The sequence below is a fragment of the Chiloscyllium plagiosum genome, chromosome 7 (genome assembly GCF_004010195.1).
Source record: "Chiloscyllium plagiosum isolate BGI_BamShark_2017 chromosome 7, ASM401019v2, whole genome shotgun sequence".
Classification (NCBI taxonomy): Eukaryota; Metazoa; Chordata; class Chondrichthyes; order Orectolobiformes; family Hemiscylliidae; genus Chiloscyllium; species Chiloscyllium plagiosum.
The window spans coordinates 11,253,005-11,276,584 of record NC_057716.1 but is presented as its reverse complement, the minus strand read 5'-3'; the positions used below and the strand labels follow the sequence as shown (position 1 = coordinate 11,276,584).

Below are 23,580 nucleotides of genomic sequence, written 5' to 3'. Positions count from 1 at the left end.
CAATCAAGTTTGTGAGACATGATTTCCCACGCACAAAGCCATATGGACTATCCTTAATCAGTCCTTGCCCCTCCAGATACATGTACATCCTGTCCCTCAGGATTCCCTCCAACAACTTGCCCACCACCGACATCAGGCTCACTGGTCTATATTTCCCTGGCTTGTCCTTACCATTTTCTTAAACAGTGGCACCACGTTAGCCAACCTCCAGTCTTCCAGCACCTCACCTGCAACTATCAATGATACAAATATCTCAGCACCGGGCACAGGAATCATTTCTCTAGCTTCCCACAAAGTTCTAGGGTACACCTGATCAGGTCCTGGGGATTTATCTACTTTTATGCGTTTCAAGACATCCAGCACTTCCTCCTCTGTAATATGGACATTTTTCAAGATGTCACCATCTATTTCCCTACATTCTATATCTTCCATGTCCTTTTTCACAGTAAATACTGATGCAAAATACTCATTTAGTATCTCCCACGGCTCTACATAAAGGCCGCCATGCTGATCTTTGAGGGGCCTTATTCTCTCCCTAGTTACCCTTTTCTCCTTAATGTATTTGTAAAAACCCTTTGCATTCTCCTTAACTCTATTTGCCAAAATTATCTCATGTCCCCGTTTTGCCCTCCTGACTTCCCTCTTTAGTATACTCCTACTGCCTTTATACTCTTCTAATGATTCACTCGATCTACCCTGCCTATACCTGACATATGCTTCCTTCGTTTTCTTAACTAAACCCTCCAGTTCTTTAGTCATCCAGCATTCCCTACACCTCCCAATTCCTTTCACCCTAACAGGAATTTCTCTGAACTCTCGATATCTCATTTTTGAAGGCTTCCCATTTTCCAGCCATCCCTTTATCTGCGAACATCTGCGCCCAATCAGCTTTTGAACGTTCTTGCCCAATACCAAGCAATGGCAGCAACAAAGAGAAGAGGAGAAAGGAAGAACTTTGCCTGATGCCAATCAGCATATGGAACTAGTCACTAACATCCTATGTTTTCACACTGTATTTGGAATTCTCATAGACCTACTCAAGAACTGTAATCATCCTTGGTGGGATGTTATATGAAAACTGAAGAGTAAAAGCTGATGTAGGAAATCCAAGGCCTTAGTGAAATCAATTAAACTAACTGCAAGGGATCCTAATACTCTGGATAGTTCCAAACAATCAACATAGTGTAAAAATCTACTTAGACTGAAAGTACTTGGTCTGAATTCTGCATGCTCTTCTAATTTCATTACTCTGTGAATATGGTCAAGGATCAAAGCAGCATATCTTAAGTTGATATTGATAACAGAGTGACTCTACTCCAATACTGATGAGAGTTGCTGGTCTGAAATTATCAAACTCAAATATTGAACTCTCAAGGCTCTAAAGTGCTTAAATGGAAAACTAAGTACTGTTCCAGAAGCTCATCTTGAACTTCACTCAAACACTGCAACAGGCCTAAGAAAAACGTCTAGCATGGGAGAAGGATGGTGCATTGAAATGGCAAGTGACTAGAAGGTCAGAGTCACACTCATGGCCAAAATGGAAGCATTCTGCAAACCAGTTACCCAGTCTATGTTTGCTCTCCACAAGACAGAGACTGCTTTCTGAGCAGTAGATATTTTCAGTGAGATTTTTGTAGATACAGGCAATTGACTCATCTTCGGGAACAACGTCAATGCCCAGACCTGGTTATAAAGCAAACGTAACCACTGAACAGCTGCTTTGCTGCCTGTCTTGAATATTTTAGGACATTTACTGATCTTGAGTGCAGTACTTGCCTTTGTCATCTCATTTTCAGATGAGTCTTTCTACATTTATTGGGAGACCATTTGGGGGAATATTGACTTGGGCTGAGTTGACCACATTAAGTCTGTTAAAGACTTCCTGAGTGTGTTCTGCCGACAATGATATTGTCTCCAGCTTTCAAAAAGAGTGTATCATCTTGACAATAACTATTTTTAGGTTCTCTGCAACCTTCTTTCTAATTTGAAAGAGCGATCACATGTCATTGCAAACAGGTGGGCCCACTGATTCCTGTGCTTGTTTGTTGATCCATTTTCTCCTGTCTTTTTGAGCATTCCTTTTCACCCCTCTTTCTTTAATTATATAGACCTGATGGAAGGTAATGTTTCCTGTTTTGCTTTTATGTTGAAGTACCTACATTTGTACTATAAAAGGTCCATATTTGGTCAATGATCCAGACTTCCTTCAGAGATACTTGATATCCTGACACTTCTACCCTGCTACTTTCATTGCTACTTTTAATTCTTCCTACCAAGTTACTGTTCCAGGCACAGAGTCAGCCAGGACATCAAATCCAGTTAAGTTGAAAGTCATCTTTAGGTTTAAATAACATAAATCTACTGATATCAAATCTCTTCCACCTCTTCAGCTTAGTCTTGACCCTTACTATTGCCAAACAGCAATCACTAAATAAGTTTAACCCTTTATGCACTTTAATATTCTCCAAACAAGCAGTTCTCTAACTTGGTCCCATAGTCAAATGGTCAAATGGTCAGTTCTATGGTTCTATGGTCATTAGAAGTCCATGTAATTTTGTACATTCTTTACATGTGAAGAGTGAGGAGCTAATCTTGGGGGGTGGGGAGTGGGGAGGTGCTGAAAATGTACAAAACCAGATTAATTCCCACCCATTTGTGAATTCATGTCAGCATGGCTTCAGTAATGTCACCTATCAACAAACAGGCCAAGAGTGGAAGTCACCATAAACACCAAGGAAACAAACCAAACAAAAAGAAAAGGACAGGAAACCACTAAACAACAGACCAATATCTGAATAAAGTTGATATCATAGAAGACGTCACCATTCCAGGCAGTTCTACTAATATGCAGGGAGCCCAGAAACAAATAGTTAAAACATCAGATTTCAAGGTTTTCCATTAAAACAAAGTTTACACTGTACAACGCAAACATGCTCTCTGCTCTGCTATGTGGTTCTACAATGCAAACATGCTCTTTGCTCTGTTATATGGTTGTGAAACTTGGAACCTGAAAACCTGTCAAGAACTGAAACTGAATACCTTTATGCTAGATGTCTTCAAAGATTCTAGGCAGGCACTGGTGAGATCCCAAATCAAAAGAAAGGAAAAGTTCAGAATAGCCTGCAGCTTCACCTGTCATCTGCAAAAGATAGCTTGGCTGATACAGCCATGTCACTCGATTTCCAACATTGCAGCCTGCACATGAGGAAATTCAGTGAGTTTCTACCAGATTTGGGAGAAAACCTGACCCAAGATGAACTAGGTATGTCAGACTGACAATAGAGATCTGCAGCTGAACAACAGAATCTGAGTGACACAAGACCTTTAACTGAGCACATTTAAGAAGAGCATCTGTTCTTTTGCCTCAGATACAGGAACTGCCAAGTCTAAATAAGTCATCCAACAGGGGATGACTGACATAAATGTTGGAATATGATACTTCATGGCTCCCACTTGTGTAAAAAAAAGGATGAAATTACAACAACAATTTTCACTATTAGGTCAGATTCTATTCTCAATAGTGAAGGAATGACTTTTGTTGTTCACCTCACGGATAACTGGCCCGACACTTAATAATCTGCTCAGAGGCCAATATCGAAAATTTGACACCTGTTTCAAAATGCTGCCTTCTGCATGAAATTTGAGACACTTTTAAACAGGGCATGCAACAACTACACTCCGATCAAAGTGACTCAAGACAGAGTCCAAATGAGGAAAATACAAATCAGGAAATATAAATTTGTGTTAAATCATGCACATAAAACAAAATAATGAACAGAAATTAGAGAGGGGAAAAATGATGAAAAGCTAAAAGAGAAAGCTTTTTTGTTCCCATATCTTTTGAGGAAATGAAAATTCACATTTGTAAAATGTATTTGAATTGTGAGCTCATCAATTATCATTTGCCATGGCATTAAAACTCCACACTTAAATGCAACAGTTCTAATGTTTTCAGTTTAACAAAGCTAGTGGGCAATTATCCCAGGTTCATGCAATTCCATTGAATTCAATATCAAGACTACTGAGGACAGCTCTTGTCACAATCATTGTGTCCTTACCTCTGAGCCAAGCAGCCCAGGTTCAAGTTTCACCTGCTCCAGAGGTGTGTAATAACAGATTGATTAGAAAATATCATCAAGTCTATTGGTAAGGATCACAACATCACACCTTCAAAGGGAATAGGATATATTTAACAGCAATTTTTACATTCCTGTATCTAATTACTTCTTTGTAGACACCAAAAATTGCTGTCAAATTTACCCTGTATTTATATCAAGCACTGATGACCTCACCATTATTAAAGCAAAATCTAGGCCACTGGGTTCAACATACCTTAATCTACTTATATTATGAACAAAGGAACTCCTGGTGCATCATATCCCATTGAAACAAGATCATTGTGATGGCATAAAAACATGAAATCTCTCCAATTTCGGACTGTACATTTTTAAAGCCTTTCATCTTTGAGGTCAGTGGTGGTCCAACAGATTGCTAGGAAACCCTGTTAGATCAGTTTAGTCTCTCAAGTGCTAAGGTGCAATCTGAAGCATTGCAGCCTATATCAGATCTGACCATCTACTTGAATCAGAAGACCTTTTGTGTGTGGCTTTGACAGAGCTTGATTTTGATAGCTGACAATCACACTGCAAGTCATGTAGCTAACCTCTGGCTCTACCCTAATCTTCTGAATTACCCATGATTTGAAGAAAAAAAAAGGGGAAAAGCATTCAACATTTTCTATGTTGGGACTGAAAGATTGCAAACTATACAGCTTCTGGAGTTTTCCATTTTACATATGGACAAGGAACAAGGATAGGTTATTCGGCCTTTCTAGTCTGTTCTGTTATTCAAGAAAAAATATCATGACTGATCTGGTTTTATCCTCAATTTATATTCCTGCATGTATCCAATAATCTTTCTTGCCTTTGATAATCAAGAATATGCCTCTGCCTTAAAAACAAAGATGCTACATCCACTGGTTTTTGAGGAAGAGCATTACAATGACTCTCAATCCTCAAGAAATGTTTCCTCATCTGTTTTAAAATATTTTAATTTATTTTTAAACTGTGCCCCCTCGTCCTCTATTCTTCCTCAAGAGGAAAGATGCTTTCAAAATCCACCTCGTCGGGTCCCCTCAGGATCATATATTTTTCAATTAAATCACCTCTGACTCTTCTAAAATCAAGAGGATACAGGCTAGACTGTCTTCTGAGAAAAAGCGAAACAATCTATTTATTCCAACTGTTAGTCTCGTAAACCTTCTGTGAACTGCTTCCAATACATTAACATCCTTCTAGATGACTGGTTACCAGTGCCGTCCACACTACTTCAGAAAAGGTCTCACCAATGCCCTGTATAACTGAAGTGTAACCTCCTTTCTCTTGCATTCAATTCCCCTCACAACAAACCATAACATTCTATTAGCTTTCCTGATTACTTGCTGTACCTGCAAACAAACCTGCTGTGATTCACTCACTAGGATACCCAGATCTCTCTGCATCCTCTCTCCATTTAGATAAGATTTGTCATTCTTCCTGCCAAAAGGGACATTTTAACACTTTTCAGATTGTAGTCCATTTACTAAATCTTTACCCCACTTACTTAATAGGCTCTTTATGTCCTCTTCACAACTCACTTTCCTACCTATCTTTGTGTCAAGAGCAAATGTAGCTACAAGATCATCGATCCTTCATCCAAATCATTCATATAAACTGTAAAGAGTTGAGGCCTCAGCACCAATCCCTGTGGCACTCCACTCGTGACATCTTACCTGCCTTAAAAAGACTTTTTTTATCCCAGCTTTCTGCTTCCTGTTCCCCAGCCAATATGTCACCCCCTACACTTTCAGCTTTTATTTTCCACAACAACCTTTGATGTGGCACTCCCCCCACAGTCCAAAGATGTGCAGGTCAGGTAAATTGCCCATATTGTTAGGTGCATTAGTCAGAGGGAAATGGGTCTGGGTGGGTTACTCTTCGGAGGGACTGTGTGGACTGGTTGGGCCGAAGGGCCTGTTTCCACACTATAGGGAATCTAATCTAATCTAAAAAAAAATAAATTTTAGAAGAAACCATTGTAAATCTCCTGGTGAAAACAAGTTTTGGCCGTTCCCATAAATGGAAGGCTCCACTTTATGGTTGGATTAGCTTTCCATTGACGTCATGCACCAATCTTATCAACACACCTACAATCTGGTGAATAAAATGATCTTTGGAATTCCAGCGGTGCAGCAACAAAAGGAAATTGGCTATTGACTTAAAATTGCCACTTTTTAATTTCACATATACAGATTTTTTTTGAATCTTTTTAAATACCTTCAAGGATAAACACATTACCTGGAGCACAGTCCCAATGTGACCATGCAGAACAAAACCTATTATTTATTTGCATAAATGTAAGAGAAACAGCAATTCACATTCATGTCATGTCGGTGATAAGACTAAAGCCTCACCCAAGAGAATGCCGGTCTACTGCAAACTTCAGGCAAGTCAGTGCTAAGATTTCATGTAATAGTGTCAAGGGCACGAGAAAGATTATGACAACAAGGCAAAAGGTTGAGCTACTCAGAATGGAGTTAATCTCTTTACTTGAAACTACTGTTCATATTCTTAAAGGATAATGAGCTCACTGGAAACAAAGTATAAGATGTGGTATTTCCCGGAGCATTGTACCCCACCAAGAGGTGAGTCCATTGTGTATGTTACAAGAGATAAGAGGCATTTACTACAAGCTATTCAGGGTGGGCCCAGGAAACAAATCAATTATCAGTATAAATATGACTGATAATTGGAAACCCAGTGACTGGGAAGAAAGGAGGATAAAAGCTGATTTTGGATGATTCAAGGCAAGAGAATCCAGAAAGGGGACTGGGACAAACTCTACAGAAGACCGCTCAAATTTTAGGCATCGAAAGGAGTATCCGCTGCACAAAGCCTGCGCGATTCAGGATTGTTACTTGATATCACTAGCAGACATGTGGGACTTGCTTCTGGACACAAGTCAACAAGATGCACAAATTATTGTGCATTCAAGTATGTTGGATTCCAACTGAAAAACAGGTCAGGCTACCGTGAATCTATCTGGCTGAAGACGGCTATCCTTAAAACATACTGCAAATGTGGACTTCCCAGATTACAGTTTATTAGGATGCTGCCTGGTACGGAAGGAAGGTCTTATGAGGAAAGGCTGAGGGAACGAAGGCTGTTTTCATTGGAGAGAAGACAGTTGAGAGATTATTTAATTGAGACATATACAATAATCAGAAGGTTAGATAGGGTGGACAGTGAGAAACTTTCTCCTTGGATGGTGAAGGCTAACATGAAGGGACATAGCTTTAAATTGAAGGGTGCTTTACTCAGAGTAGCAGGGGAGTGGAACGGCCTGCCTGCAACAGTAGTAGACTCACCGTGTTAAGGGCATTTAAATGGGCACTGGACATACATATGGATAATAATGGAACGGTGTAGGTTAGATCTGCATCAGATTAATTTCACAGGTCGGTGCAACATCGAGGGCCGAAGGGCCTGTACTGCACTGTAATGTCCTATATTCTATGTTCAAAGTCTTAGCACAGTCAAGCCTAGCTCAACACTGACAGAAGGATTCTTTCCTCCCCAGGAGAAATCACAGGTTTAAAGGTAAGCTCTAAATAAATCGACAAGTTGTGCGCCTGCCTTCTTTCCAAAATGACTTCCATCTGATCCCCAGAAAAAGTAAGTAATATTTTCTTAAGGTTTGGTCAACACCCCTTCATTTAGCACATTTCATAATTAATCACCACAGCACTTCCCCATTTGGCAAATATTATCAACACGTGTCTATGGTCTACTTCATGCTGCATTACATGAGGCATGGTTGTAAAATTCAATGATGGTATTTATCAGACACCGGAGGCAGTCTTGAATTGACTGAAGCAAGCAAGAATGATGCAGTGAATGCCAGTAGTGTCAAAACAACACTGATTTGTTCATAAATACTGCTTTGTTATAAATGCAAATATAAACTCAATGAAAAAAATTACACTTGAAACATTTCAGGGACAATTGTCAAAACTATCGAAAAGATGCTAGACCAGCCTGACTAGCCCCACAATGCAAATACTTGATTTGACAAGTTTCCATTGCCAGACTAGGCTGCACCCTACTTGACTATCCCTTGATAAACTTATCTACTCACCTATTTATAAACATCACCCACCTGCCACCCTGCCTCACCCTTCCTACCCATTCATTTACACATTCCCTTGTCCATTCACTCACAATCATGCTGGACCATTAAGTTAATAGCTGGGGCTGTTAAATGTGTCCAGTTTTATGCCCTGCCCGCACCCCCCTCCCATCCCCGCCAGAGCTCTTTGGTGAATGCTGTATAAGGAATCCTGGAGAAATCAAGCACTGTTGATCCAGCAAGGAATACAGAACCATGGCGAGACAAGTAAAAGTTGGAGTGAAGCAATAATCCGACGATGATTACTTCTTCACAGAATATCCTACTCAAAATCTTTTCAAGATGAAAGCAAGAATCACAACAAAGGACAGAAAAGAACACCAAATAACAAATAGGCTGTATCTATGCATGAGTAAGGAGAAGGTCACTTCATCAAGGCTCCAGATTGATATATGGTTCCTTTTCGGATGATAGGAAACTTTAATCCCAAAAACAGATGTTGATTGAATGAATAAAAATTACTTACCTTACGTAAACAGCAGTAACTACAAGAAACTACAGACAGCATCTTTCATATGAAAAATCTGCAAATATGTCAACTTCCCATGTGAATTAATAGACAAATAAACCAAATATCGCTGAATTATTTTACTGCCATTGAATTTAAAAATACAAATCAGAGGATCTGTACCCTAGATAAAGCCAGAATAACAAGTTGCACATTGCACATGCTAGACTTCAATTACCGTTTTTCTTCAAAGTGTGTCTCAATCAAAACCTTTGTATCATTAAACATTTTTTCTGAAATCTTAAAAACTGCAATTAGTTCAGCTCTGTTCTTAAATGCTACAAAACATTCTGCAAAGGCTTTCCCATAAAATGTCTGTAGAGCTGTGATCGATGTAAGGCCTATCAATGCCAGAATGGAATGTTTTTTCATTCTCCTCAAAGAATTGTGAACGTCGATATTTCAAAACTGAAAATAACCCAGGCCACAGGCGAGTAAAATTCTGATCAAACAATATACCTTAACCTGAAATGTGATGCCTATTGCATCAATGTCTTTCTACTCCTTAAATCATTCAGCATACTAGTCAAAGCAAGACTGTCATTAATTTCCAATTTGTGCTGTGGAACCCCATGCTCAGAGTTGTTCTGTATTATAAACATCGATTTCTCTTGTAGCAACTTCCACCAGTCACCCTTGGTTGCAAACCCATATCCTGTGTGTAAAAGGGCAATTCAAACATGAAATGTCTTATATATACCTCTGCCACACGAGATCCTCTTCCAAAAATATATTTCTGATGACTTTTCTTCCACTTACAGGAGTTCTAGGTTCCACTGGATCCAATATGGATACAGAATACATTGAGTCAGTCAAAACATTTAGATCTTCACCAATGGAACTGCTGTCTGTGGAATGTGCATAGTTCAAAGCAATTTTACGACAGTAAGTGCAAGCTCGAAGATCACCTGAAGAGAAAAATGACAATATTTTAGAATAGTTTCTACTAAATGCATACATTTGGAAAAGTTAATAGACCAACACTGCAACTCATACAAAAGTACAGAGGCAAACTTACAGACATTCATTATCAAAGTTAACGACGTAATTTGGCTTTTTTATGTATTAGCATGCATTTCTGAAAGAAGTGTTATTGTTAGCTGTGCCAAACTGGACACAGGAAAAATGTTTCACATTACAGGCAAAATTAATCTCATCTCGGATAGACCAGTGACCGAATTTCATGAACAATATTTCACATTTAAATACAGTAGAACATGGATAACTCAGTAGCCTTTTTGCATCACCGACATACAGCAGTACATTGTAAATTAAATATATGTAACTTTACCAACATCAATTTTACAAAAAAAAAATCTTTCCACAGGATGAGGGCCTTGCTGAATAGACCAACTCCTGTCCAGAAGGCAGTTAAGAGTCAACCACATTGCTGTGGGTTTGTAGGCCAGACCAGGTAAGGATGGCAGCTTCCTTCCCAAAAGGACGTTAGTGAATCAAAAGGGTGTTTCTAACAGCCAATGGATTCATGGTCATCATTAGACTCTTAATTCCAGTTAATTGCTGAATTTAAATTCTACCAGCTACCATGGTGGGGGTTTGACCCTTGGACCCCAGAACATTACCTGGCTCCCTGGATTAACAGTGCAGCGATAATACCAGTAGACCACCACTTCCCATTATTAATGACAATTTGAATGACTGGATTTTCATAATTTTTATATTTATCATATATATTTGTATAAATTACAAGCCCATGATTTATTGCCTAAAAACTTGATCTCTTTCTATATATTTCATGCAGAAGTCTTTTTCTTTAAAAGATCAAACCATGGTATGATTATTAATTGCTTAGGCAATTACTACAATTCACTTGTTAAAATGTATAAGGAAATCTAGATTGTTCATTCTCCAACTCTAGCGGAAAACTGCCAATCAACAAACTGAAGTCTACCACATGATCTACTGTCATGCTTTCAAAAAAGAATAAAACAAAAGTGGTTCACATTAAAATAAAAGTTGCAACATTCACAGACAACATAGAACCTCAGCAAGCAAGTTTAATGTTTCTAACAAAATAATTAGAGACAAGAGAAAGATAATTTTTCCACATTTTTTTTAGTTAAGTGCAACAGCAGAGGAATTCTAAATAAATGGCCTTACCTAGAGAAAATGTGGCAAAATAAAGTTAACAATGATCAGAAAATGATTGGTATTGCAGGGATAAATATTACCAATTAATTCAACTCACTCAGAGAATCATAGAATCCCTACAGTGCAAATAGAGGTCTTTTGGCTCACTGATTCTGCACTGACCCTCCAAAAAGCATTCCACCCAGACCCACGCCTCTATCCAAGCTGCGTAAACCCCACATTTACGATAGCTAATCCAACTAACCTGTATATCCCTGGGGCTCTACAAGGCAATTCAGCATGGCCAATCAACCTTGGGTCTGGGGGAGGAAAATGGAGCACCGGTGGAACCAAACCCAATCCCTGGCACTGAGGCAGCAGTGCTAACCACTGAGCCACCATGCTGCCCCAGACAAACCAAGATAGATGGTATTTCAGAATTCATTGATAGTGCAGGAATACACAAGATGCACATAAAAAAACAGACTGACTATTCCATCAGAAAACAAAAACTTCTCTAGTCAACCATGGTTGCCTCATCCTCTCTGTCCCATACTTGCTTTTCCTTGGGATGAATCTCTGCTGTGTCTCCTGAATTACTCCCACAAACTCCAGCTATTGTTGTTCCACTGGCTTTCCTGCTAGGCTCCTCTCCCAGTCAATTCCACCCAGCTTCTCCCTCATGTCTCTGTAGTTACCTTTATTCAGCTGTAATACCACTATCTCTAATTCTATCTTCTCCCTCTCAAATTGCAGAGTAAATTCAGTTACATTATGATCACTGCCTCCTTAGAGTTCTTTCACCTTAAGCTCCCTTATCAAGTTTGCCTCATTGCATAACACTAAATCCAGTATTGCCTGCTCCCGAGTGAGTTCCACTACAAACTGTTCCAAAAAGCCTCATTTTGTAGACATTCCACAAATTCCTTTTCTTGCAATCCACTACCAACCTGATTTTCGCAGTCCACTTGCATTTTGAAATCCTCCATGATCACTGTTAAGTTTGCCTTTCCTCCACATCTTTTCTATCTCCTGGTGTATCTCGCACCTCCAGCTCCTGGTTACTGTTTGGAGGCCTGTATTTAACTCCAAAGTTTTCTTTTAATCTTTGCATTTCCTCAATTCCACCCACACAGATTGTACATGATCTGACCATACTTCATTTCTTACTATCGATTTAATTTCATTTCTTACCAACAAGGCTACCCTACGCCCTCTGCCCATCTACCTAACTTTTCGATAGGATGCATCTCCTTGAAAATTCAACTCCCAATCCTGATGCCCTTGCATCCACGTCTCAGTGATGCCCAACATGTTATATCTGCCAATTTCGATCTGCACCACAAGCTCATTTACCTTGTTCCTTATAATGCGTGCATTCTGTCCTGTATTAACTGTCCCCCTTCTCATTGTCATTCGTTTGTCCAGTATGTGTGAAGTTTGATTGCTAACCCTTTCCATACACTCTATCCTGTTTGTGTCTGTGCTGGAGATTTTAATAACCTCACCCGAGTTCTGCACTCTTACCTCCTCCTTTAATTTGGATTTTCTAATTTCCCCTATAATTAAACCCTTCTCCCTGCCCCACTAATTTAGTTGAAAGCCTTCCTGATGAAGGGCTTTTGCCCAAAATGTCGATTCTCCTGCTCCTCGGATGCTGCCTGACCTGCTGAACTTTTCCAGCACCACTCTAATCTAAACACTGAAAGCCCTGTCAACAGCCAATTATGGGATTCGCTAGGACTCTGGTCTCAGCACGGTTCAGATGAAGAGCGTGCCTTCGGAACAGGTCCCTTCTTCCTCAGTACTGGGACAACATCCCATGAATTCAGACCCATGTCTCCCATATCAATCTTTGAGCCACGCATTTACCTGCTTAATCTTATTGACCAAGTGCCAATTAGCTTGTGGATCAAGCAATGATATAGAAGATGGTATTAGTAATAACATTAGCAAATTTGCTGACGATAGTAAACTGGGTGGCAGGGTGAAATGTGAGGAGGATGTTAGGAGATTACAGGGTGACCTGGACAGGTTAGGTGAGTGGTCAGATGCATGGCAGATGCTGTTTAATGTGGATAAATGTATGGTAATCCACTCTGGTGGCAAGAACAGGAAGGCAGATTACTACCTAAATGGAATCAATTTAGGTAAAGGGGCAGTACAAAGATCTGGGTGTTCTTATACACCAGTCAATGAAGGCAAGCATGCAGGTACAGCAGGTAGTGAAGAAGGCTAATAGCATGCTGGCCTTCATAACAAGAGGGATTGAGTATAGAAGCAAAGAGGTTCTTCTGCAGCTGTACAGGGCCCTGGTGAGACCACAACTGGAGTACTGTGTGCAGTTCTGGTCTCCAAATTTGAGGAAAGACATTCTGGCTATTGAGGGAATGTAGCGTAGGTTCACGAGGTCAATTACTGGAATGGCAGGGCTACCTTACGCTCAAAGACTGGAACGACTGGGCTTGTATACCCTTGAGTTTAAGAAGACTGAGAGGGGATCTGATTGAGACATATAAGATTATTAAAGGTTTGGACACTCTGGAGGCAGGAAACATGTTTCCGCTGATGGGTGAGTACCGAACCAGGGGACATAGCTTAAAAATACTGGGTAGACCATTTAGGACAGAGATGAGGAGAAACTTTTTCACCCAGAGAGTGGTGGCTGTGTGGAATGCTCTGCCCCAGAGGGCAGTGGAGGCCCAGTCTCTGGATTCATTTAAGAAAGAGTTGGATAGAGCTCTCAAGGATAGTGGAATCAAGGGTTATGGAGATAAGTCAGGAACAGGATACTGATTAAGGATGATCAGCCATGATCATATTGAATGGTGGTGCAGGCTCGAAGGGCAGAATGGCCTACTCCTGCACCTATTGTCTGATGTCAATAATCCAGAGATTACCATCTTTTTGGTCCTACTTTGTAATTTAGCTCCTAGGTATTCATACTCTCTTAGCAGAACCTCTATCTACGTTTTATCTATGTCATTGGTACCTACGTGGACCATGATCATGGCATCTTTACCCTCCTACTCCATGTTCCACTGCAGCCCAGATGAGATAGCATCCCTACAGTGTGGAGACAGGCCATTTTGGCTCAACAAGTCCACACTGACCCTCCGAAGAGCAATCCAACCAGACCCATTCCCCAACCCTATTATTCGACTTGTACCCCTGACCAATGTACTCAAACCTACACATCCCTGAACACTATTGGCAATTTAACATGGCCAATTCACCTGACACACATTTTTAGACTGTGAGAGGAAACCCACGCAGACACAGGGAGAATGTGCAAACTCCACACACAGTCGCCCCAAGATGGAATCGAACCTGGGTCCCTGGCGTTGTGAGCTACCGTGCCACCCTAAAGATATCCCAAACCTGAACACTAGGCAGGCAACAGAACCTTCAGGACTCTTGATCCTGGTCACAGAGAACAGTGTCTATGCCTCTGACTACACTATCCCCAATTACAGCAACATTTCTCTTCTTGCCAACATCCCCCCCACCCCGGCTCCCGCTCCTACCCTCATGGCACATGAATGGCTCTCTGCACCATGCTGCTGTGATCAGTCGGCTTATCCTCCCTGCAGTCCCTATTCCAGTCCACACAGGGAGCAAAACTCTTGAACCCACTGGACAAGGTCAGGGATTGAGGCTCCCCCAACTCTACCCCCTGAATTCCTCCACCTGCCTCACTCACAACCACACCCTCCTGTCCCTGACCACTGGCCAATTCAGGTTAGTCAGTCTAAGAGGTGTGACTATCTCCTGAAATTCAGCGTCCAAGTAACTCTCCCCCTCCTTGATGTCACAATGTTTGAAGTTCAGAGTCCAGCCCATCAGCTCTGAGCCAGAGTTCTTCCAGCAACCAGCATTTATTACAGACATGGTCACCGAGAACCACTTCACGCAGAAACAACACGTTAATGAAGCTTCAAAGAGGAGGACATAAAAGAGGAGAAAAACACAACAAGCTGAACTATAATGTCTTGGGAATCTTCTCCAATTCTGAATGTTGTTGGAGAACAAATTGAAGTCTGGACAAGAGCCATGTTTTCTCCTTCAAGAATACAAGGGCGAGGGATTAAAAGTCAGCTCAACTTGAGTTAGTGTGTGTTAGTGAGCTGTGGTGCTCATGTGTTCCAATGGACTGAGGTCTTTGTGTGTATTAGCTGGGTTCAAGAACTTGTGTGTTGTGAAAATCATAGTCGTAAAACCACTCTATGTTGTAAGTAAAGGAGCGTCGGAGACTGAGGGGTGACTTTATAGAGGTTTACAAAATTATGAGGGGCATGGATAGGGTAAATAGGCAAAGTCTTTTCCCTGGGATCGGGGAATCCAGAACTAGAGGGCATAGGTTCAGGGTGAGAGGGGAAAGATAGAAGAGACCTCAGGGGCAACTGTTTTACACAGAGTGGTACGTGTATGGAATGAGCTGCCAGAGGAAGTGGTGGAGGCTGGTACAATTGCAACATTTAAAAGGCATCTGGATGGGTATATGAATAGGAAGGGTTTGGAGGGATATGGGCCGGGTGCTGGCAGGTGGGACTAGATTGGGTTGGGATATCTGGTTGGCATGGACGGGTTGAACTGAAGGGTCTGTTTCCGTGCTGTACATCTCTATGACTCGCTGACTCTCCCACACTGAGGGCTGCAAATTGCTTAGTAAAGACGGGAAGACAATTCCCAGATAATTTCTCTTCGCCTGGAAGCTTGACAATTTGAAATCTGGAACCACAGCAACTTGGGGAACCCTGCACGGGATCTGGTCATAACACAATTAATGCTGAGAATGAAGGTGAGGAAAATCCACAAGATATATAATCAAACCATAGGGACAAATTGTTTGGTTAATCAGATAGCAATTGTAGTGTTTTCGAATGCAGAGGGATGCGAGCATTCATGAATCACAAAGAGTTACTATGTAAAGATGGCAAGCAATTGGGAAAGCTAATATAATTTTATAGATTGTTGCAAGGGAAATTGAATACACAAAAGGGGAGATTATGTTTCAGTTATACAGAGCACTGGTGAAATCACAGCTGGATTACTGTGTACAGTACTGGTCTAATTAGGAATTATGTAAATGCATTGGAAGCAGTTCAGAGAAGATTTACTAGACTAATAACTGGATTGGTCAGTTTTCTGATGAGGGAAGCTGGTCAAGCCCCACCTGTGTCCACTGACATTTAGAGAAAATAAAAATAACTTGATGGAAATATACAATATCCTGAGGGGTCTTGTCAGACTGCACATGGAAAGGACATTTCCTCTTGTTGCCAGAAACTAAAACTAGAGGTCACCCATTTAAGCCAGCGATGAGAAGTATTTTCTCAGAGGCATGAGAGTTGAAACTTTCTTCTTCAAAAAGGCATTAGAAACTGAGCCCTTAAATTTTTTTTTAAGGCAGTGGTAGATAGATTTTGATAAGGAAGGGGTGAAATTTATCGGGGATAGACAGAAACATGAAGTAATCAGATCAGCCATGATATTATTGAATGGGGGAGCGGGCTTGAAAAGCTGAGTGTCCTGATCCTGTGCCTAATTCATTTGATTGAAGAACTACAATGTGAAGTATTACAGTTGATTCATTATGGTGTATATTCATATTATATTGGATGAAATGTATATATGTCTACATTTTTAAATAAATTAATAGTATTGTTTATTTTAATCTGTTCCATTGCAAAAATTCTTCAAAAATGTTACTGTATAAAAGAATCAAAATTATGAGGTGGCCTAAATTATGAGCTGGATTAAAAAAAAATCAACTTCTACACAAGTATATCTGACAAACAGTATAAGATAGTAAGATACAGTAAGATAACTCTTAACCCAACTTATTTCTTGACTAAAGCTTGCAACCACTTTGTTTTCTTTTTAAACATTTTAAACCATGCTGTATAATTTCTTGTTCCATAACAAACTTGTTGGCTATATTTAACTATTTAATCTAAACTATCACTTGCCTTCTTCAGGTGTTTAAATTAATCAATTGCTGGTGCAAACTTAGAAAAGTGAACCTCAAATTGACTTTTGTATTTACATACCAGCATAACCCATGAATTTCCCAGGTATTTCCTGATTGCAACAACGACTGCAGAAGATCTGTCCACACAAACGGCAGTGATGTCGACGTCTGAAGGTGGTAAACTTCTCATTACAATCATAACACTCTTTACATTGACTATCTGGCATCCAGTACTGCTTCAAATCAGTGTCCTATTGTGCAAAACCAGGAAACAATCGAGGATTCAGTAATGAGAACTATAAGAACATAATAGAACTTATGCGCATGCATTACAAATAAACACATTCTTGGTATATTTCCTAATTCCAGTCCCTCCTTCTCTGGCACTTTGAAATACAACTTTGCTCTAAAGAGAACTTAAACTTTTCAGCATTACAATCTGAACAAGAATGAAGGCTGGACAGAAAGCAAATTTTGGCAATTCACATCATTCTTTTATAACACCGAGGTACAAGATAGTGACAGATCATGTCATAATATTGTCTCATTTTTCCCCTAAACTCCAGTTGTTTATTGTATGAATTGCAGTTGATCTGGTCAGACTTTCAGCTCTTCACTTCCTTCGCTTTCAATTTCATATCTATTTAGGGATCATGTCAGTCATTCTCCGGATTAGACCATTGGAAGTCCATCTTCTCTTGGGGACAGTTATCAGCAAAAATGTTATTTATCCGTTCTGAAATATTTTTCCAAGACATCAAGCTTATCCAACAATGGCCACCTTAATTCTGTTGGTAGCAGCTGCATGAAAATTTACTTGGGGCAAGATAGTAATGCAACATCACAACACTTGTTACAATAACTTCTGTTCCCCTTTCTTGAAACATTTTGCAATGATTCCTTTTGCCCAAATTGTTGGTGTTGCCAACATAATTAAATAAACATAAGATGGCAAACAAATTCTCTTTTCCAGTTTCTTTGCAGAATTCTGCACAAACGTGCACCATTCTGAGTGACTTTCTGCTAGTTAAAAGATAGGAATGGTGGATCAAAGATATTCAAAGTAGTCAGATATTGTACTTGTTAGTGAAAACCCATTGGCTGTCTCTGCTCTCTATACTTTTCAGTTTGGCAACAAACTTGCTGCCCAGATATTAGCAACATTTTATGTTTTTATGCTTGATGCAATCTTTTCTATGAGGATATGAAGGTTCTATATAGTTGTTTAGAGGGTGGTCAGACATCGGCACTTGTTGCAGTTCTTCCTGCCTTCTGAGCCTGTTTTGCCTTTCTAATTTTATGTACTGTATAGGTTAACAATTTAACTTTGTTTACTATGTACAGTACCTGGCTTCTTCCCTCCATTATTTCTTTCAAGCGCTTCAAAACTGTTGTAAGGCTCCTTAGTTGTACTGCTGTTCGAGGATCATGGCTTCCCATTGACATATCTGGTTTTCTAGGACCATCTAATTAATAAATCAAAAACAATTTAAACATCGAATTAATTCATGGGGTTACATCAGTTATACAAAGAAATAAGCAATTTGGTCCAACTTGGCAATGGAGCAATTCTGCTCTTCTCTTGTTTCATCTAAATCTAAGATAACCATCTATTTCTTTCTTCCTCATTCTCGACTTCCCCTTAAATGCTTCAATAATATCCACTTCAACTACTTACTGTGGTAATGCATCCTTCCACATTCTCACTATTCTGCATTTGAATTTTCTTCCAGTCCTCTACTGAATTTCTCAGTCACTATCTTATATTGATTGCCTTTAGTTATGCACTTTGTTACAAAAGAAAATTTCCTCCCTGTATATAATAAAGTTCTGATAATGAAAAGTCCACTATTAAGTCACCACACAGGCTTCACTTTCAAGAGAAGAGAGACCCATTCCTTTCCTGACTAACCCACATATTTCTGACATCATCACTGAATGTTCTCTGTACCCCCTCCAGCACCATTTTTATAACACGATATCCAGAACTGCACGCAGTACTCAAAGCATGATGGAACCAAAGTTTGATACAAGGTTAGCATAATTTCCTTACTTTTTTTAATCCAGATAGAAAGTGTAGTGCTCAGCGTCCTTTTATTTTTAAATGACCTTGATTACGACACAACTTTCAGTGGTTGATTTAGTATTTGTACTCGAGATCCCTTTCTTTCTATCTCCACGTAGATTTGCATCTTCCAAGTAACAAGTGGCCTCCGTAATCTATCAAATATGCCATCTCAATTTTTCTGTGTATGTATTAATTTCTAATTATTTGCCCAATATCTAAGATTATTAATTGTCTTCTCTATTTTATTACAGTCCTCCTCAGTATTAATTATATCCACGTTCTCCAATTTGTTAGCATACTCAAAATCAGAAATTATTTTGATTCCAAATCATTAATGTCAACTGTGAACAGTAGTGGTGCTACCATGAACCCTTGTGGAATACCAACTCCCATATTTTGCCACTCTGAATTATTTTGTTGCTCGTGATAGATGGGTACTAAATAAATGTGCAAATCATTGTTAATGCACCAAAAAACTTAACACTTTAGACCACTTAGTAACATAAAAGTTAATGAATAACTCTAAACATTACAGCTTCACTGGGCAAATGAGTGGGAAAGGCACCCTTTATATTTCCACAATGCCAACGTACAGGTGAATGTGAAAGCACACTTGGTGTAATTTAAAACCATGTGCCAATACCTCACTAGGAATAAAAATAAGTAGCATCACTGGAAGGTATAGTCAACCAAGAACATTCTGTATCTTTCAGCACTCAGATCTGTATAAAGATAAAAGGGTTTAAAGGCCGTCATTATTCTTCCTGCATACGGCAATTCCCACCACTCAGTTAAAAATCACACAACAAGTCCAACAGGTTTAATTGGAAGCACTAGCTTTCGGAGCGCTGCTCCTTCATCAGGTGATTGTGGAGAATAAGATTTTACGACACAGAATTTATAGCACAAGTTTACAGTGTAATGTAACTGAAATTATATATTGAAAAAGACCTGGATTGTTTATTATTTTTGGTTTGGAATTTTTCAATTTGTAATTTCAGTTACATCACACTGTAAACTTTTTCTATAAATTCTGTGTTGTACAATCTTATACTCCACAACTACTTGATGAAGGAGCAGCACTCCGAAAGCTAGTGCTTCCAATTAAACCTGTTGGACTATAACCTGTATTGTGTGACTTTAAACTTCGTACACCACAGTCCAACACCGGCATCTTCATACCATCACCACTCATAGGGTTACCTTGTAACGGTAAATATGGCAGACTGCAAATGTGTATTGCAAGCCACATGCAGTGTGTACCTTTTACTCCAGGACGCAAGTTTTCCTTTTTCTTCCCCTTTTAAACTCAGACAAGTGAAGATGGATTCACAGTACGCGAAATGGTGCACAATAAGTTTTGAGAAGATAGAAACATTCGGGAAAGTTGGCAATTCACTGCAACTCTAAAGTACAAATTGAGAGGATCAGTAATGTAAATAGAGTCACAGATACCTAGAGCACGGAAACAGACCATTCACTCCAACTCGTCCATGCCGACCAGGTAATCTAGACCAATTTGCCAGCACTTGGCCCATATCCCTCTAAACCCTTCCTATTCATATACCCATCCAGATGCCTTTTAAACGCTGTAATGGTACTAGCCTCCACCAATTCCTCTGGCAGCTCATTCCATACACGTACCACGCTGTGCATGAAACCATTATCCCTTAAATCCATTTTATATCATGCCAGTCACCTTAAATCTATGCCCTGTAGTTCGGGACTCCCCCACCCCAGGGAAAAAGACCTTGTCTATTTATCCTATTCATATCTCTCATAATTTTATAAACCGACATAATGTCACCCTTCAGCCTCCAATGCTCCAGGGGAAACAGCCCCAGCCTATCCGTATAGCTCAAATCCTGGCAACATCCTTGTAAGTCTTTTCTTAACCCTTTCAAGTTTCACAACATCCTTCCAATAGGAAGGCGTCAATAACTGCACGCAATATTCCAAAAGTGGCCTAAGTAACATCCTGTGCAGCCGCAACAAGACCTCTCAGCTCTTATACTCAATGCACCGACCAAGAAACGAAAGCATATCCAATCTACCTGTAACTCTACTTTCAAGGAACTGTGAAACTGCGTATAAGTCCTGCTCTGATTTGCCTTTCCAAAATGCAGCTCCTCATTTATCTAAATTAAATTCCACCTGCCACTCCTCAGCCCATTGGCCCATCTGATCAAGATCCCATTGTACTCTGAGGGAACCTTCGTCATTGTCCACTACACCTCCAATTTTGGTGTCACCTGCAAACCTACTAACTATACCTCCTATGTTCACATCCAAATCACTTATACCATTGGTGAAGAGTACAGGACCAAGGCAGTTCCTTGTGGCACTCCACTGGTCACAGGCCTACAGTCTGAAAAGTAACCCTCCACCACCACTCTCTGTCTTCTTCCTTCAAGTCAGTTCTGTATCCAAATGGCTAGTTCTCTCTGTATTCCATGAGAGCTAACCTTGCTGGTCTCCCATGAGGAACCTTGTCGAACGCCTTACTGAAGTCCACACAGTCACATCCACTGCTCTGCCCTCATCAATCCTCTTTGTTCCTTCTTCAAAAAAAAACTCAATCAAGTTCATGAGATATGATTTCCAATGCACAAAGCCATGCTGACTATCCCTAATCAGTCCTTGCCTTCCCAAGTAAATGTAAACCTTGTCCCTTAGGATTCCATCTAATAACTTATCATCAGGCTCACTGGTCTATAGTTCCCTGGCTTCTCCTTAACCCCTTCCTTAAATAGTGGCACCATGTTAGCCAATCTCCGTCTTCTGGCACCTCACCTGGGACTATCAATGATACAAACATCTCAGCAATGGGCCCTGCAATCACTTCCCCAGCTTCCCACAGACTTCTATGGTACACCTGATCAAGTCCTGGGGATTTATCCACTTTTGTGTGTTTCAAAACATCCAGCACCTCCTCCTCTGTAATATGGACATCTTTCAAAATGTCACCATTGAATTCCCCACGTTCTATATCTTCCATGTCCTTCTCCACAGTAAGCACTTATCTCCCCATCTACTACGGCTCCACCGATCGGCTGCCTTGCTGATTTGAGGGGCCCTATTCTCTCCCTAATTACCCTTTCGTCCTTAATATATTTGTAAAATCCCTTTGGATTCTCCTTAACCCTTCTTGCGAAAGCTATCTCATGTCCCCTTTTTGCCCTCCCAATTTCCCTCTTAAGTACACTCCTAGTGCCTTTATACTCTAAGGATTCACTCGATCTCACATGTCTATACCCAACAGACGCTTCCTTCTTTATCTTAACCAAAACCTCAATTTCTCCAATTATCCAGCATTCCCTACACCTTCCTGCCTTTCCTTACCCTAACAGAAATATATTGTCGCTGTACTCATTTTTGAACGCTTCCCATTTTCCAGCCGTCCCTTTATCTGCAAACATCTGCACCCAATCAGCTTTTGAAAGTTCTTGCCTAATACCGTCAACATTTGCCTTCTTTCAATTTAGAACTTCAACTTTTAGATCTAGTCCATCCTTTTCCATCACTAATTTAAAACTAATAGAATTATGGTCGCTGGCCCCAAAGTGCTTCCCCCCACTGACATTTCCGTCACCTGCCCTGCCCTATTTCCCAAGAGTAGATCAATATCCTCTACCACATCTTATTTAGTTACAATTTTGTCAGTTTTTTTTCCTATTTTGTGTTCCTTCACAAGAAATTTTCTTAATTACCTAATAAATTACTTTATTTTAATATACGTTGTTGAGTTCAGTACTTTTATTAGCACACAACACCAGCTCCTCAGCGCTCCAAAAGCTAGTGCTTCCAATTAAACCTGTTGGACTATAACCTTGTGTTGTGTGATTTTTAACTTTGTACATCCCAGTCCAACACCGGCATCTCCAAATCTTTATTATTATCGTATGTTACTGATGTGGTTATCCATTAAAACAAGGTACTGCTTTGCCACAATGCATGTCTATTATTCAAAGAACTCAGTTTGGTAATTATTTGTCTTTAAGTAATCCTCTGCATTGCAAGGTTAGCATAAAGCAATTGGAAATATTTCAATAGGGCCAGATGCACTTGTGCATGGAAACTTCTTAAAGCAATGACATATACCAGTGACAAAATGTCATGACAATCTGCTATTGATTCTATTGTTAGTCAGGATGTAAGGTCTGTATATTGCAATTGAGCAATGTGTGTAGTTTGTTGACTAAAAAGTTTTTTTTAAGTTTCAGTTCATAGAAGATTAACTAAAGTGTGACATTGGTTCAAACATATACTTGCCTTTTTTTGTGCATTCGTCATTACACGTGGAACTAGATTGAGCACTCAAGATAAAACTTAAAAGGTGAAGTGAAAAGGCAAACAGGAAAACACAAACCAAAAGAAATCGGAAACATGCTTGTAACCACTGTAAAGACAGCAAAGACATTGACAGCAAGAAACTTACTACATTCGACAAACAGCAATGGAATAGTTTTATGTTTGGTACACAGGATTGCAGTTGAACAAATTATTCTACAAATATATACCATAGCCCGGTAAACTATGCAGCAAAAGTATGCAAAGTAAAAGAAATAAAACTTGAAGAATTTTTTTTAAAAATCAGTTGAAACTCTCAAAAACAGTATACAATTGAAAATAGGAGAAAGTGAGGACTGAAAATGTGTTGCTGGAAAAGCGCAGCAGGTCAGGCAGCATCCAAGGAGCAGGAGAATCGACGTT

At 39.9% G+C, this 23,580-nt stretch overlaps 1 protein-coding gene across 4 annotated transcripts in view; it reads right to left on the bottom strand.

Annotated features, from left to right (window-relative positions):
- The window catches only part of pikfyve (phosphoinositide kinase, FYVE finger containing), a 130,817-nt gene that overhangs the window by 71,297 nt on the left and 35,940 nt on the right, over positions 1–23,580 (bottom strand). For 3 of the 4 annotated variants that reach the window (XM_043693037.1, XM_043693034.1, XM_043693035.1), the window contains exons 4-6: positions 18,147–18,265; positions 16,879–17,050; positions 9,435–9,642 (exon numbers count right to left, since the gene is read on the bottom strand). In XM_043693037.1, the coding sequence (XP_043548972.1) occupies positions 9,435–9,642; positions 16,879–17,050; positions 18,147–18,265 (499 nt within the window). Of the gene's footprint in view, positions 1–9,434; positions 9,643–16,878; positions 17,051–18,146; positions 18,266–20,130; positions 20,317–23,580 lie in introns of those variants that run through there. The other variant, XM_043693036.1, reaches the window with a different exon arrangement.